This window comes from Symphalangus syndactylus, chromosome 10, assembly GCF_028878055.3.
Source record: "Symphalangus syndactylus isolate Jambi chromosome 10, NHGRI_mSymSyn1-v2.1_pri, whole genome shotgun sequence".
In the NCBI taxonomy this organism is placed as follows: domain Eukaryota; kingdom Metazoa; phylum Chordata; class Mammalia; order Primates; family Hylobatidae; genus Symphalangus; species Symphalangus syndactylus.
In genome coordinates, this window is record NC_072432.2 from 91,192,417 (window position 1) to 91,207,757 (window position 15,341).

The following is a 15,341-nucleotide window of genomic DNA, read 5'->3' on the forward strand; positions in this document are numbered from 1 at the left end:
AAAAAAAAAAAAAAAAAAAAAGAATAGAATACTTACATTTTTCCAAAGAATCTTACCAGAAATCATTGGTTACAAAAGAAGAATGGTAACTTGACAGTGAAGAAAACCAACAATTACACCTTAAGTGGTCAAAGTTCACATTATCAGTAATGGGACAAAATGACATCATGAGTCTCCCGATATGATGTACTGAAGATATAATGTCACTTATTCCTGCCAAACATGTTTAAACTCAATCTAATCTTGAGAAACATCAGAAAAATCCAAATTATGGAATATCCTACACAATGTCTTGCCTATACTATTATAAAAATGTCAATATTGGCCGGGCATAGTGGCTCATGCCCGTAATCCCAGCACTTTGGGAAGCTGAGGTGGGTGGATCACCTGAGGTTGGGAGTTCGAGACCAGCCTGACCAACATGGAGAAACCCCATCTCTACTAAAAATGCAAAATTAGCCAGGCCTGGTGGCGCATGCCTGTAATTCTTGGGAGGCTGAGGCAGGAGAATCGCTTGAACCTGGACTGCAGAGGTTGTGGTGAGCCATTGCACTCTAGCCTGGGCAACAAGAGCAAAACTCCATCTCAAAAAAAAAAAAAAATCAATATCATGAAACGAAGGTGGAGGAACTATTCCAGATTAAAGAAGACTAAAGAGACATGCTCACTAAATGCAATGCTTGATCCTTAACTGGATCCTGAAAGGAAAAATTTTGCTCTAAAAGACATTAATGGCCAGTCTGGGCAACATAGCGAGACCTCATCTCTTTTATTTTTATTTTTTAAGATGGAGTCTCACTCTGTCACCCAGGCTGGAGTGCAGTGGCGTGATCTTGGCTCACAGCAACCTCCATCTCCCAGGTTCAAGCAATTCTCCCACCTCATTCTCCTGAGTAGCTAGCATTAGAGGCACCGGCCACCATGCCTGGCTAATTTTTGTATTTTTAGCAGAGACTGGGTTTCACCATGTTGGCCAGGCTGAGACCTCCTCTCTTAAAAAAAAAAAAAAAAGTTGGCCAGGTGTAGTGGCTCATGCCTGTAATTCCAGCACTTTGGGAGTCTGAGGTGGGAGAATCGCTTGAGCCCATGAGCTCAAGGCTGTAGTAAACCATGATCACCTCAATGCGCTGCAGCCTGGGAGACAGGGTGAGACCCTGTCTGGAAAAAAAAAAAAAAAAAAGAGAGAGACATTTATGAAACAATTGGCAAAACTGAGAAATGCACTGTAGGTAATTATATAACAGCATTGTATCAGTGTTAAGATTTGCTGAATTTGATACCTGTATGGTGAGTTGCTGTTAGGAGATACAAGCTTATTTAGAGGGAAAGAGATATAATATGAGCAACTTATTCTCAACTATCTGAGAACAAATACATATTATAGTAGAGACAAAGCAAAAAAGAGAGTGGCAAAATGAATAATGAGTTAACTTGGGTAAAGGGTGTAGAGAAATTCTTTCTACAAGTCTTACACATTTTCTATAATTTTGAAGTTACATTAGCAAGAAAAATTTTTTAAAATGGCAGATTGATCTTATTGGCTTTATTTCCTTTTCCTCCCAAATTTGCTAAAATGACATCGTCATCATCATCATCACAACGATATTAACCTTCAAGGGCAAAGAGAGTGGTCAAGGATATAAGAGCATATGAGATATTTCAGTAGAAATATCTTTTGGAAAATGCAAAGTGGACAGAAGGGTGGCAATTAACCTAACAGTGTAAAGAATGTTATTATCTAAGTTTCTGTAGTGGAGGATACATCTAGAATTGAGCTAATTCATCTGAGGAATCATAGGATTCACCGTGAAGGCTGGCGATATGGTTTGGATTTATGTCCCTACCCAAACCTCATGTCGAATTGTAATCTCCACTGTTGGAGGAGGGACCTGGTGGAAGGTGATTAGATCATGGGATCGGATTTCCCCCTTGCTGTTCTTGTGATAGTGAGTTCTCACAAGATCTAGTTGTTTAAAAGTGTATAGTACCACCCACCCACCCCTTCTCTCTTCTCTTTTTCTCCTACTCCAGCCACGTAGGACATGCCTGCTTCCCCTTCGCCTTCCACCATGATTGTAAGTTTCCTGAGGCTTCCCCTGCTATGCTTCCTGTACAGCCTGTAGAACCATGAGACAATTAAACATCTTTTCAATTACTCAGTCTCAGGTCATTCTTTAAAGCAATGTGAGAACCAACTAATATAGCTGGCACAGGTATAGGACAGAAAATCTGGTGATTAAGTTAAAAAAAGTCAGGATCCTCAAAATTAAGACCCTCAACACCTTCTTCTGTCCTAGCCGCAGCATGCTGATAGATAAACATATCACCAATACCCAGAGAAGGAATAATAAGATTCTTCCCCGGAGAAATTATAGAGAGCCAGAGGAAAGCTCTGGAATGAAGCCTATAATGGACAACTCCCTCCATCAGCTTCTAGTTAGCTTTTTTTTTGTTTCTTACTCTTAAATCAGAATGGAAAGCCAAAGATCGCTAGTTATTTGAGGTGAGTAATCGCTGAGAAAAACAGAGACCAAAATAAACTCATAGGAAAAAGGGCTCGGAGGGAAAGACAGCCAATGCAAGGAAGAGAAGAGAACTTCAAATAAAGTATCTATTCCTGGAGAAAAGAGAGAAAATCCAACAAAGGAAAAGCAGAGGACCAAAAATGGCCCTTGGGAATTAAAATATAATAACCAAGACAAAATGTTCTTATCTACTGCATGAAGAAAAAAAAGCAAAACAAAATGTTCTGATATGAAGGTGTGCTGGTTTTCACACATTTCCACAAATCCTTTGATATACCTCCCTCAAGAAGTAGAGCTTAGTTCCCCTTCCCTTGGGTATGGGCTGGATTTAGTAATTCTCTTCTAACAAATAGAAAAGGTGAAGTGACAGTCACTTCTGAGACTAAGTCATAAAAATGCATTTTGGCTCCCTTCTTTCTGATCACTTGCTCTGAAGAAAGTTAGGTGCCATACGTGGTGGCGGGCACCTGTAGTCCCAGCTACTCCGGAGGCTGAGGCAGGAGAATGGCGTGAACCCGGGAGGCGGAGCTTGCAATGAGCCAAGATCGCGCCACTGGACTCCAGCCTGGAGGACAGAGTGAGACTCAATCTCAAAAAAAAAAAAAAAAAAAAAAGAAAGGTGCCGTATAAGAATACTCAAACAGCTTATGGAGAGGCCCATATGGTGAGAAACTGGGGTGTCTTGTCAATACCCACAGAAAAACTGAGGCCACCAGATATCCTGGAAACGGCTCCTTCAGCCCCCACCCAATCTCCAACCATTATATGGCTACAGCCCCTGCTGACATCCTGTCTGCAACCATATGAGAGATCCTGAGCTAGAATTATCGAGATAAGTTGCTTCTGAATTAACAGAAACAGTAAAATAATAAATATTTGCTGTTATAAGCCTGTATATTTTAGGGTAATTTGTTATACAGCAATAGCTAATTAACACAAGGTTGCAAGATAAAATTAAGGAAGCCTTCCAAAGAATAAATAATAATGATGATGATGAAGATAAATAAAATTAAGCCAGACATGGTGGCTCATGCCTGTAATCCCAGCACTTTGGGAGGCCAAAGTGGGCAGATTGCTTGAGCTTAGGAGTTCGAGATCATCCTGGGCAACATAGGGAGACTCCGTTTCTACTAAAAAATACAAAAATTAGCCAGACATGGTAGCCTGCACCTGTAGTCCCAGCTACTCAGGGAGGCTGAGCTGGGAGCATCGCTTGAGCCTGGGAGGTTGGGGCTGCAATAAGCCATGATCATTCCACTGCACTCCAGCCTGGGTGACAGAGCAGGACCCTGTCTCAAAAATAGTAATTAATAATAATAATAATAATAATATCAAGATTAATGTTAGAAGATCAATTTGGGAGACTTTATAGCTGACAAATGGTAGTTTGAAAAAGAATAAAGGAAACAATAAATTAAAAATTAAGGCCAGGCATGGTGGCTCACGCCTGTAATCCCAGCACTTTGGGAGGCCGAGACGGGTGGATCACCTGAGGTAGGGAGTTCGAGACCAGCCTGGCCAACATGGGGAAACCCTGTCTCTACTAAAAATACAAATATCAGCCGGGCGTGGTCGCAGGCACCTGTAATCCCAGCTACGTGGGAGACTGAGTAATGAGAATCGCTTGAACCCCGGAGGCAGACGTTGTAGTGAGCCGAGATCGCTCCACTGCACTCCTGCCTGGGTGACAAGAGCGAGACTCCATATCAAAAAAAAGAATTAAAAATTAAAATAAAATTTCTCAGAAATGGAAAGCATGAATTTCCAGAATGAAAGCGCTCATGGAGTGTTCATAACAATGAATGAAAAAAGACTTACAATAAATTCTATCATTTTGAAATTTCAGAACACTACGGAACAAAAAGAAAATCAAGTTTCCAGAGACGGGGCGAAGTGGCTCATGCCTGTAATCCTAGCACTTTGGGAGACTGAGGCAAGCAGATTGCTTGATTGCAGGAGTTTGAGACCAGCCTGGGCAACATGGCAAGACCCCATCTCTAGAAAAAATACAAAAAATTAGCCAGGCATGGTGGTGTGTGCCTGTAGTTCCAACTACTAAGGAGGCTGAGGTGGGAGGATCACTTGAGCCCAGGAGGCAGAGGTTGCAGTGAGCCAAGATTGTGCCACTGCAGTCCAGCGTGGGCGACAGAGCAAGACTCTATCTCAGAAAAAAAAAAAAGCTTCCAGAAAGAAATGAATTAGTTACATACAAAGGAATGTAAATGGAAGTTAGAGGACAATAAAAACATAGCTTCAAAATTTTCAGAAAATGATTTTCAACCTAGAATTCCCTATCTGGAAAAACTGTCAGTCAAGTGTGTGGGTATAGAATAAGGCCATTCTGGACTCATAAACATACCTCCTATGCATTCTTATAAAGCTTCTTGGCATATTGCAGGAATGGGAGGGAGTAAGCCAAGAAAAAAAAAACATGGGATCCAGGAAACAGGGAATACTACCTTGGAGAGAGGCAAAAGCAAGTCCCAGGACAATAGTTATGCAACAGGCTTTGAGAATGAACAGTCTAGACTACAGTAGGATAGGCAGTTTGGGAAAAAATGGAACTGACAGATTGCTGTGTTTTGAGTGATTGAAAAAAACAACAGCAGAGCTGTTGACGTATTGGGGAAAGAAGTAACAATCAGTACATACAGAACCAACAAATGAAAACATGATGGCAATTCTTTTTTTTTTTTTGAGACAGAGTCTCACTCTGTTGCCCAGGCTGGAGTGCAGTGGTGGGCAATCTCAGCTCACTGCAACCTCTGTCTCCCTGGCTCAAGCAATCCTCCCACCTCAGCCTCCAGAGTAGCTGGGACTACAGCCATGCATCACCATGCCTGGCTAATTTTCATGTGTTTTTTTGCGGGGGTAGAGACTAGGTTTCCCCATGTTGTTCAGCCTCGTCTCTAATTCCTGGGCTCAAGGAATCCACTCACCTTGGGCTTCCAAAGTCCTGGGATTACAGGCATGAGCTACCATGCCAGGCCAGGAATTCTTAACTCTAGGGATAAACAAAAAGTCTCTAGGGATAGGAAAAATGAAAGGAAAAGTTACAGTGACATTATTTGGCTTAGCAGTGAACCTTTTTTACATAGTTGTAAGACTACAAGACTACTGATTTAATATCATATTAGTTTTCTATTGCTGCATCACAAATTATCATAAATTTAGTGACTGAAAACATCTATTTTATTTTGTTTTATTTCTTAATTATTATTATTATTATTATTTTGAGAGGGAGTCTCCCTTTGACACCCAGGCTGGAGTGCAATGGCATGATCTCGGCTCACTACAACCACCACCTCCCGGGTTCAAGCAATTCTCCTGCCTCAGCCTCCCGAGTAGCTGGGATTACAGGTATGTGTCACCACGCCTGGCTAATTTTTGTATTTTTAGTAGAGACGGGATTTCGCCATGTTGATCAGGCTAGTCTCAGGTGATCTACCCTCCTTGGCCTCCCAAAGTGCTGGGATTACAGGTGTGAGCCACCATGCCCAGCCTTATTGATTTGTATTTATTTATTTATTTTTGAGATGGAGTTTTGCTCTTGTTGCCCAGGTTGGAGTGCAATGGTGCAATATCAGCTCACTGCAACCTCTGCTTCCTGGGTTCAAGTGATTCTCCTGCCTCAGCCTCCTGAGTAGCTGGTATTATAGGCACCTGCCACCTTAGTAGAGGGGGGGTTTCACCATGTTGACCAGGCTGGTCTCAAACTCTTGACCTCAGATGATCTGCCCACCTAGGCCTCCCAAAGTGTTGGGATTACAGGCGTGAGCCACCGCACCTGGCCTGAAAACAACATCTATTTATAATCTCACAGTTCTGTAGGTCGGAAGGCTGGACTGGCTTGACTGAATTCTCTGCTTAGAGTATTACAAAGCCGAAATCAAGGTTGGCTGGGCTAGGATCTTATCTAGAGACTGTAGAGAAGAATCTACTTCCAGGCTCATTCAGGCTGTTGGCAGAATTTAGCTCCTGGTGGTTATAGGGCTGATGCCTTGCTGGCTCTCAGCTCCTAAAGGCCACTTGCATTCCTTGACATGTGGCCCCCTCCTTCCTCCTCCTCCTCTTCTTCTTCTTCTTCTTTTTTTTTTTTTTTTAGACGGAGTCTCGCTTTTTCGCCCAGGCTGGAGTGCAGTGGTGCTACTCAGCTCACTGCAAGCTCTGCCTCCCAGGTTCATGCCATTCTCCTGCCTCAGCCTCCCGAGTAGCTGGGACTATAGGCGCTCGCCACCGCGCCCGGCTAATTCTTTTTGTATTTTTAGTAGAGACGGGGTTTCACCGTGTTAGCCAGGATGATCTCGATCTGCTGACCTCAAGTGATCTGCCCGCCTTGGCCTCCCAAAGTGCTGGGATTACAGGGGTGAGCCACTGCGCCCGGCCAAACTCTGCTTTTAAAGAGTTTATGTGATTAGATAAAGCTCATTCAGATACTCTCCCTCATTCCATATAAATTAACAATCACAGAGTGGTATCTCAGTTTTTCAGAGGTTCTACCCACACTCAAAGGGGAGATGATTACACACAGGCAAGGTTTATTGAGGATAGTTCTTAGAATTCTGCCTATCTTGAACCTAAAATTATGATATACCTATACTGGAAAAAGGGTGGGGGATGGAAAGTGTGTGGTATAAGAAAGCTAAATTCTTAGCTGTCATAATGGGAAGGCAATATATAAAACCCAGAATGAAGCTGGGCACCGTGGCTTGCTCCTGTAATCCCAGAACTTTGGGAGGATGGGGCGGGAGGATTCCTTGAGGCCAGGAGTTGGTAACCAGCCTGGGCAACATAGTGGGATCCAGTCTTTACAAAAAAATTAGCGGGGTGTGGCTCTGCTTAGAGTATCACAATACCTGTACTCCTAACTATTCAGGAAACTGAAGTGGGAGGATCACTTAAGCCCAGGAGTTCGAGGCTGCGGTAAGCTATAATAGTGTCATTGCACTCTAGCCTGGGTGCCAGAGCAAGACCCTGTCTCTAAACAAACAAAAAACACCCAAAATGGATAAATAAATATATATCACATAGGCTGGAGGGGGGATGGCTCACATCTGTAATCCCAGCACTTTGGGAGGCCGAGGTGGGCGGATCACTTGAGGCCAGGAGTTCGAGACCAGCCTGGCCAACATGGTGAAACCCCGTCTCTATTAAAAAATATAAAAATTAGACAGGTGTGGTGGCATGTGCCTGTAGTACCAGCTACTCGGGAGACTGAGGCAGGAGAATCACTTGAACCTGGGAGGCGGAGGTTGCAGTGAGTGGAGACTGAGCCACTGTACTCCAGCCTGGCGACAGAGTGAGACACTCCATCTCAAAAAAAAAAAAAAAAATCTGCATTTACACAAACAGTAGTCCCCTCTTATCCTCGGTATACATTCCAGACATTCCACGACTCCCAGAGGATACTTGAAACTTCAGATGGTACCAAACTCTATATACACTATATATTTTTTCCAAACAGTAACAGGTGGATAGTGAATATGCTAGACAAAGGGATGATTCTCTTCCCAAGTGGGATTTTCCCAAGTGCCAAATTTCATCACTCTACTCAGAAGGGCATACAATGTAAAATTTGTAAATTGTTTACTTTGGGAATTTTCCGTTTAATATTTGTGGATCACAGTCAACCATGAATAATGGAAACCAGGCCGGGCGTGGTGGCGCACGCTTGTAATCCCAGCACTTTGGGAGGCCGAGGCGGGCGGATCACGAGGTCAGGAGATCGAGACCACGGTGAAACCCCGTCTCTACTAAAAAAAATACAAAAAATTAGCCGGGCGTGGTGGCGGGCGCCTGTAGTCCCAGCTACTCGGAGAGGCTGAGGCAGGAGAATGGCGTGAACCCGGGAGGCGGAGCTTGCAGTGAGCCGAGATTGCGCCACTGCACTCCAGCCTGGGCGACAGAGCAAGACTCCGTCTCAAAAAAAAAAAAAAAAAAAAAAAAAAAGAGAATAATGGAAACCTTGGAAGACAAAACCATGAATAAGGAGGGACTACTATATTAGGTCAAAGTAAAATTTAAAGTTCATTATGTGAGCTGGGCTTGGTGGCTCACACCTGTAACCCCAGCACTTTGGGAGGCCGAGGTGGGCGGACAACTTGAGGTCAGGATTTTGAGACCAGCCTGGCCAACATGGTGAAACCTCATCTCTACTAAAAATACAAAAATTAGCCGGGCGCGGTGGCTCAAGCCTGTAATCCCAGCACTTTGGGAGGCCGAGGCGGGTGGATCACGAGGTCAGGAGATCGAGACCATCCTGGCTAACACGGTGAAACCCCGTCTCTACTAAAAAATACAAAAAAATTAGCCGGGCGTGCTGGCGGGCGCCTGTGGTCCCAGCTACTCGGGAGGCTGAGGCAGGAGAATGGCGTGAACCCAGGAGGTGGAGGTTGCGGTGAGCCGAGATCGCGCCACCGCACTCCAGCCTGGGGGACAGAGAAAGACTCCGTCTCAAAAAAAAAAAAAAAAAAAAAAAAAAAAAAAAAAAAAATACAAAAATTAGCCAAGCGGCGTGGCAGGTGCCTGTAATACCAGCTACTCAGGAGGCTGAGGCAGGACAATTGTTTGAACCTGGGAGGCAGAGGTTGCAGTGAGCCCAGATTGCACCACTGCACTCCAGCCTGGGTGAAAGAGCGAGACTCAGTTTCAAAAAAAATTAAAAAATAAAAAAAAAGATTAAATTGTGGATCAAGAAAAGACACACACAGAACTTTTCTTTTTTGAGATGGAGTTTTGCTCTTGTTGCCCAGGCTGGAGTGCAATGGCACGGTCTCGGCTCACCACAACCTCAGCCTCCCAGGTTCAAGCGATTCTCATGCCTCAGCCTCCTGAGTAGCTTTGGCCTCCCAAAGTGCTGGGATTACAGGAGTGAGCCACCGCTCCCAGCCACAATTTAATCTTTTAAAAAATTAACTCACAAATGATTAGACTGTGATGAGTCTACTGTAATTACATTCAACTTTCTTTTTTTTTCTTTTTTTTTTTTATAGATGGAGTTTTGCTCTTGTTGCCCAGGCTGGAGTGCTATGGTGCAATCTAGGCTCATTGCAACCTCCACCTCCCGGGTTCAAGCGATTCTCCTGTCTCAGCCTCCTGAGTAGCTGGGATTACAGGCATCCGTCACCACACCCAGCTAATTTTTGTATTTTTAGTAGAGACGGGGTTTCACCATGTTGGCCAGGCTGTTCTCGAACTCCTGACCTCAGGAGATCTGCCCACCTCGGCCTCCCAAAGTGCTGGGATTACAGGTATGAGCCACCGTGCAGGCCTCAACTTTCATCATATAGTATTTGTTAATTGATTCAAGCTTGCTAGCTTGATGCCTAGTAGCAAGATTATGCCAGGGGTGTGTAGTTGGTAGGAATTCATAGGCGCTGATTAGGTGTGCCAGACTCCAGCAACAAATTGATCACATTTAGTTCAAGATGCCTCTCAGAAGGATGGGATTAGTGGTAACTGGTTGCCATGTCAAATGGTGATTTCACTAAATTCTTGTCCCAGAAGGAAAATTCCTATTTTCTTTGGAAGAATATGTTTGAACTCCTATATTGAGTTTTCAACAATAACGCCAAAGGAGTTTGAGCGGCTTTTTTTTTTTTTTTAAGCAATCTTACTCTATCGCCTAGGCTGGAGTGCAGTGGTGCAATCTCAGCTCGTTGCAACCTCCATCTCCCGGGTTCAAGAGATTCTCGTGCCTCAGCCTCCAGAGTAGCTGGGATTACAGGTGTGTGCCACCACCCCTGGCTAATTTTTGTATTTTTAGTAGAGACGCGGTTTTGCCATATTGGCAAGGCTGGTCTTGAATTCCTGGCCTCTAGTGATCTGCCCGAATCAGCCTCCCAAAGTGGTGGGATTACAGTTGTGAGCCATTGCGCCTGGCCAAAGTTTGAGTTTTAAACACAGGAAACAAATCAAACTATTGTTTTGGTATTTGCATATAGTAGTTGGACTATATAATTATGATTCTCTGACGTGTGTGCAGATGTGTGTGTATGTGAGAGAGAGGGAGAGAGATGAGGGATCAGAAAGAACCCATCCAGTTACTCTTTCCCTTGCAGAACACTATTCTGAAGTTGTAGAATGTTGTTAACTCTCAGGAAGTTGCCCAGGGGTTATGGGAGGAGGCTGCAAGGTTTTGACTCTATACAGTAGTTAAGTCAACAATTCTGGCCGTTAGCAAAGTTACCATTTAGCTCCAGTGAATGGTGAGCTCCTAAGAACCACTTGCTGGGGAGAAGTGAATAATTCTTTTTTTTATTTTTATTTTTATTTTTATTTTATTTTTATTTTTATTATTTTTTTTTTTGAGACGGAGTCTCACTCTGTCGCCCAGGCTGGAGGGCAGTGGCACAATCTCAGCTCACTGCAAGCTCCGCCTCCCAGGTTCACGCCATTCTCCTGCCTCAGCCTCCCCAGCAGCTGGGACTACAGGCACACGCCGCCACGCCTGGCTAATTTTTGTATTTTTAGTAGAGACAGGGTTTCTCTGTGTTAGCCAGGATGGTATCGATCTCCTGACCTCATGATCCGCCCACCTCGGCCTCCCAAAGTGCTGGGATTACAGGCGTGAGCCACCGCGCCTGGCCATGAATAATTCTTTATGAAAGCCCAACCGACATTTGAATTCAGGGTTTGGGGGTTAACAGATTCACCTAGAAAGGCTGACCATCAATCATTTGTACAGTGGCATGCTTACAGGAAAAAGACCTGCATCATTTGTCCTCATAAATAAAGTGTTTAAGAGCACAGACAGATAAGTTAGACAATTTGGAATCAAATTCTGGCTCTATTGCTGTGGTCTTGCATAAGTAAGTTAACCTCTTTGAGCCTCAGTTTTCTTTTCTTTTTTTGTTGGGGCGGGGACAGAGTTTCGCTTTTGTCGCCCAGGCTGGAGTGCAATGGTGCGATCACGCCTCACTGCAACCTCTGCCTCCTGGGTTCAAGCAATTCTCCTGCCTTGGCCTCTCAAGTAGCTGGGATTACAGGCATGTGCCACCACGCCTGGCTAATTTTTGTATTTTTAGTAGAGGTGGAGTTTCACCACGTTGGCCAGGCTGGTCTCCAACTCCTGACCTCAGGTGATCCACCCACCTCGGCCTCCCAAAGTGCTGGGATTACAGGCGTGAGCCACCGTGCCTGGCCTGAGCCTCAGTTTTCTTACTGATAAAAAGAGAACAGTAATACCTACCTCACAGGAATGTTAGAGTATTAAATGAAATTAAGCGGCCGGGCGCGGTGGCTCACGCTTGTAATCCCAGCACTTTGGGAGGCCGAGGCAGGCGGATCACAAGGTCAGGAGATCGAGACCACGGTGAAACCCCGTCTCTACTAAAAATACAAAAAATTAGCCAGGCGTGGTGGCGGGCGCCTGTAGTCCCAGCTACTTGGAGAGGCTGAGCCAGGAGAATGGCGTGAACCCAGGAGGCGGAGCTTGCAGTGACCGAAGATCGCGCCACTGCACCACTCCAGCCTGGGTGACAGAGCGAGACTCTGTCTCAAAAAAAAAAAAAAAAAAAAAAAGAAATTAAGCATGTAGCGTGCTTAGTACAGTGCCTGGTATACTGCATAATAAGTAGTTGTTTATTATAAAGTGCTTGAGCCAACAAAAGTATGGATTAATTAGAAACCAGCAAGTTGAAATCCTTTGTCCATATTTTGAGAGAGCAACAGGAGGGTGTAAAATTGGGGTGGAGGGGAAGTGAGCAGGGAGTAGGAGTGGCATATTTGATGTTCAATCTTCCCTCTAACCTTGCATTCCACAGGTTTTGCCAAGCCTCCTGCCTCTGATTTTCTGCCACCAGAATGAGAAAACTTAGATAGTAGACGATATCGGGATACTTCTCTGTCATCCCACAGAGGGCTCTTGTTTTTAAAAAGTAAAATCTTCCACTTTGTCTAGCCTATAAAGAAATGATGCCCAGGCCTCTTTGGATCAGTATTAAGTCTTGTTCAACAGTGCTTAAGTAGCTAACTGGGTAGGACAACTGGTTGGCTGTATACTCAGTTTCTTCATGGTGAGGGAATTCTATCTAGTAGGGGTAGGTAGGATTGGAGCCAGCCAGGAGAGGCTTAATCTTGGCCTGGAAAAAGGGAAATTTGTAGGTTTCCCAAAGAGTTTGTTTTTCTGAAAGAGAATAGAGAACAGCTCCTCTTTATTTGGAGATAAAAACAGTCCCATGGCATAATGCTGGGACCCAGCTGGGGTTGGGAGGGGAAGGGCTTGTATAAGGATATTAAGGAGTCTCTAAGGTCCATCAGGGGTACGCTTTGTACAAATCTTACCTGGAAGCTGGATAGTAAAAGAGAACTTCTTTGATGGAATTGCAGAGGACAGAGAGTGACCAATGGAGGCCTGTGTAAGATTGTTCTTTACAATCTTTTTTTTTTTTTTTTTTAGATGGAGTCTTGCTCTGTTGCCAGGCTGAAGTACAGTGGCGCGATCTCGGCTCACTGCAACCTCCGCCTCGCGGATTCAAGCGATTCTCCTGCCTCAGCCTCCTGGGTCACTGGGATTACAGGTATGCACCATCATGCCCAGCTAATTTTTTTTGTATTTTTAGTAGAGATGGGGTTTCACCACGTTGGCCAGGATGGTCTCGATCTCTTGACTTCAAGATCTGCCCACCTCAGCCTCTCAAAGTGCTGGGATTACAGGCGTGAGCCGCTGTGCCCGGCAACAATTCATCTTTTAAGGTGTAAATCAATTGTCATAGCTTCTGTAAAGCCTCCCCTAGCTTCCTGTTTTACAGTTATTCAAACGTATTTATTCATCCATTCACCCTACAAATATTTATGCAACCTCTATTATGTGTGAGGCATGGCTAGGCATTTTGAATCTAATGTAGATCTGCTCACTGCCTACTAAAAATTCAATGGCTCTCTATAAAATTAAAATGCTTAGCATGGCTAACAGCATCTTCAGCTATCTAGCCCCTTCCTAGTTTTCAACGTCTGCCTCCCACTTTACCCTTTATCTGTACCCACGAGCTTGGAATTCACTTAATATGGTTCTCTCTTAGGTCTCTGTTCCTTTGTCTGTGCTATATCCCCTTCTTTTTTTTTTTTTTTTTGAGACAGAGTCTCTCTCTGTTGCCCAGGCTGGAGTGCAGTGGCTCAATTTTGGCTCACTGCAAGCTCCACCTCCCGGGTTCACACCATTCTCCTGCCTCAGCCTCCCAAGTAGCTGGGACTACAGGCGCCCGCCACCACGCTCGGCTAATTTTTTGTATTTTTAGTAGAGACAGGGTTTCACCATGTTAGCCAGGATGGTCTTGATCTCCTGACCTCGTGATCCACCCGCCTCGGCCTCCCAAAGTGTTGGGATTACAGGCGTGAGCCACTGCGCCCGGCCATCCCCTTCTTTTTAGTGAATGCCAATCATACTTTAACACCCAGTTGTGGAAGCATTTCCTGTGTGAAGTCTTCTCTGAAGGATTCCCCCATCCTCCACTCCCCCGTTCTTATTCCAAATCCAATAGTATCAGGTACTTCCTTCTTAGTGGCTCTAGAACATTCCATGTTTAATGTAATCATACAATATATTGCAATTTTTGTTTGCACACTTATCTTTCTCATCAGATAGTCGCTTTATAGCAGAGGTCTTAACCCTAGTCACTGACATAATGCCTGGCACATAAAGCCTGGTGCTTAACAAATGTTGGTTAAATGAGCAAATGAATGAGTAAGAATACACTTATTTGATTGAACAAATTGTGTGTCTTTTTTTTTTTTTTGAGATGGTTTCGCTCTGTCACCCAGGTTGGAGTACAGTGGTGTGATCATGGCTCACTTCACCCTTGACCTCCTGGGCTCAAGTGATTCTCCCACTTCAGCCTCCCAAGTAGCTAGGACCACAGGCATGCACCACCACACCCAGCTAATTTGTGTAACTTTTCATAGAGATGTGGTCTCACTATGTTGCCCAGGCTGGTCTCGAACTCCTGGACTCAAGCAATCCTCCTGCCTTAGCCTCCCAAAGTGCTGGAATTGCATGTGAGCCACCGCACCTGGCCCAAATTGTGTCTCTTAGTAAGGATATTAAATGACAGGAGAGCAAAGCTGAAAGGATATTGTCCCTATTCCACAATTTTAACTAGTGTAACTGTTGGTCTTGGAGGATAAATCTCTAACCCCAGGTAGGAAAATAAATAGCTAGGAAGTGGCTACGAAGCGTCTAGGTAAAGAAGTGGCCCTTCTAACCCTCTACCCTATATTCCCCTTACTTGTTTCTTCAGTTGCGTTCCTTTTCTTGTTCTGAAAGGAATTTTGATATCCCAATAGATACAAGTTGAAGAAGGCCATCTCAGATCCTCCCTGGCCTCTTCTGGAGTGTCCAGGTTGGGGCACTGGACTCTGTGCCTGGTAACCATGGTAATGTCCTAAGAATTACCACAACTGACACTCCCTTTGTCTAATGAGGCACAGGATTTATAGGTTCACAGTGGAGCTGGAGTGGGAGTGGGCTAAATAACTTCAGGAAAATGGAGGAATCAATTGTCAGTACACCTTTTCTTGACCTAGTCTTCTAGTGTAAGCTTCAGAAGGCAGTGAGTAGAAAGAGCACTGACCTGGGCTCATATCTTAGTTATGCCATATTCTAGGTGTCTGACTTTGAATAGATTAACTAAGCCTCCATTTTTAAGTTTAAATTAAAAAAATGACCATGACAGTATGTGACAGTATGAGAATCAAATGAGATAATATATGGATATTTCCTTAGAACGGTGTCCAACACATAATGTGAACTTAAATTTTGTTTTTTGTTTTTTGTTTTTGTTTTTGTTTTAGAGTCTCCCTCTGTTGCCCAGGCTGGAG

General features: G+C 44.3%; 1 protein-coding gene across 1 annotated transcript in view; it reads right to left on the reverse strand.

Moving 5' to 3' along the window:
- The window catches only part of SPMIP11 (sperm microtubule inner protein 11), a 38,434-nt gene extending 23,560 nt beyond the window's left edge, over window positions 1-14,874 (reverse strand). The window contains exon 1 of the mRNA XM_055295052.1: window positions 14,750-14,874. Coding sequence (XP_055151027.1) covers window positions 14,750-14,828 — 79 coding nt within the window. The 5' untranslated portion in view covers window positions 14,829-14,874. The remainder of the gene's footprint in view (window positions 1-14,749) is intronic.
- Between the last annotated feature and the right edge of the window lie 467 nt (window positions 14,875-15,341).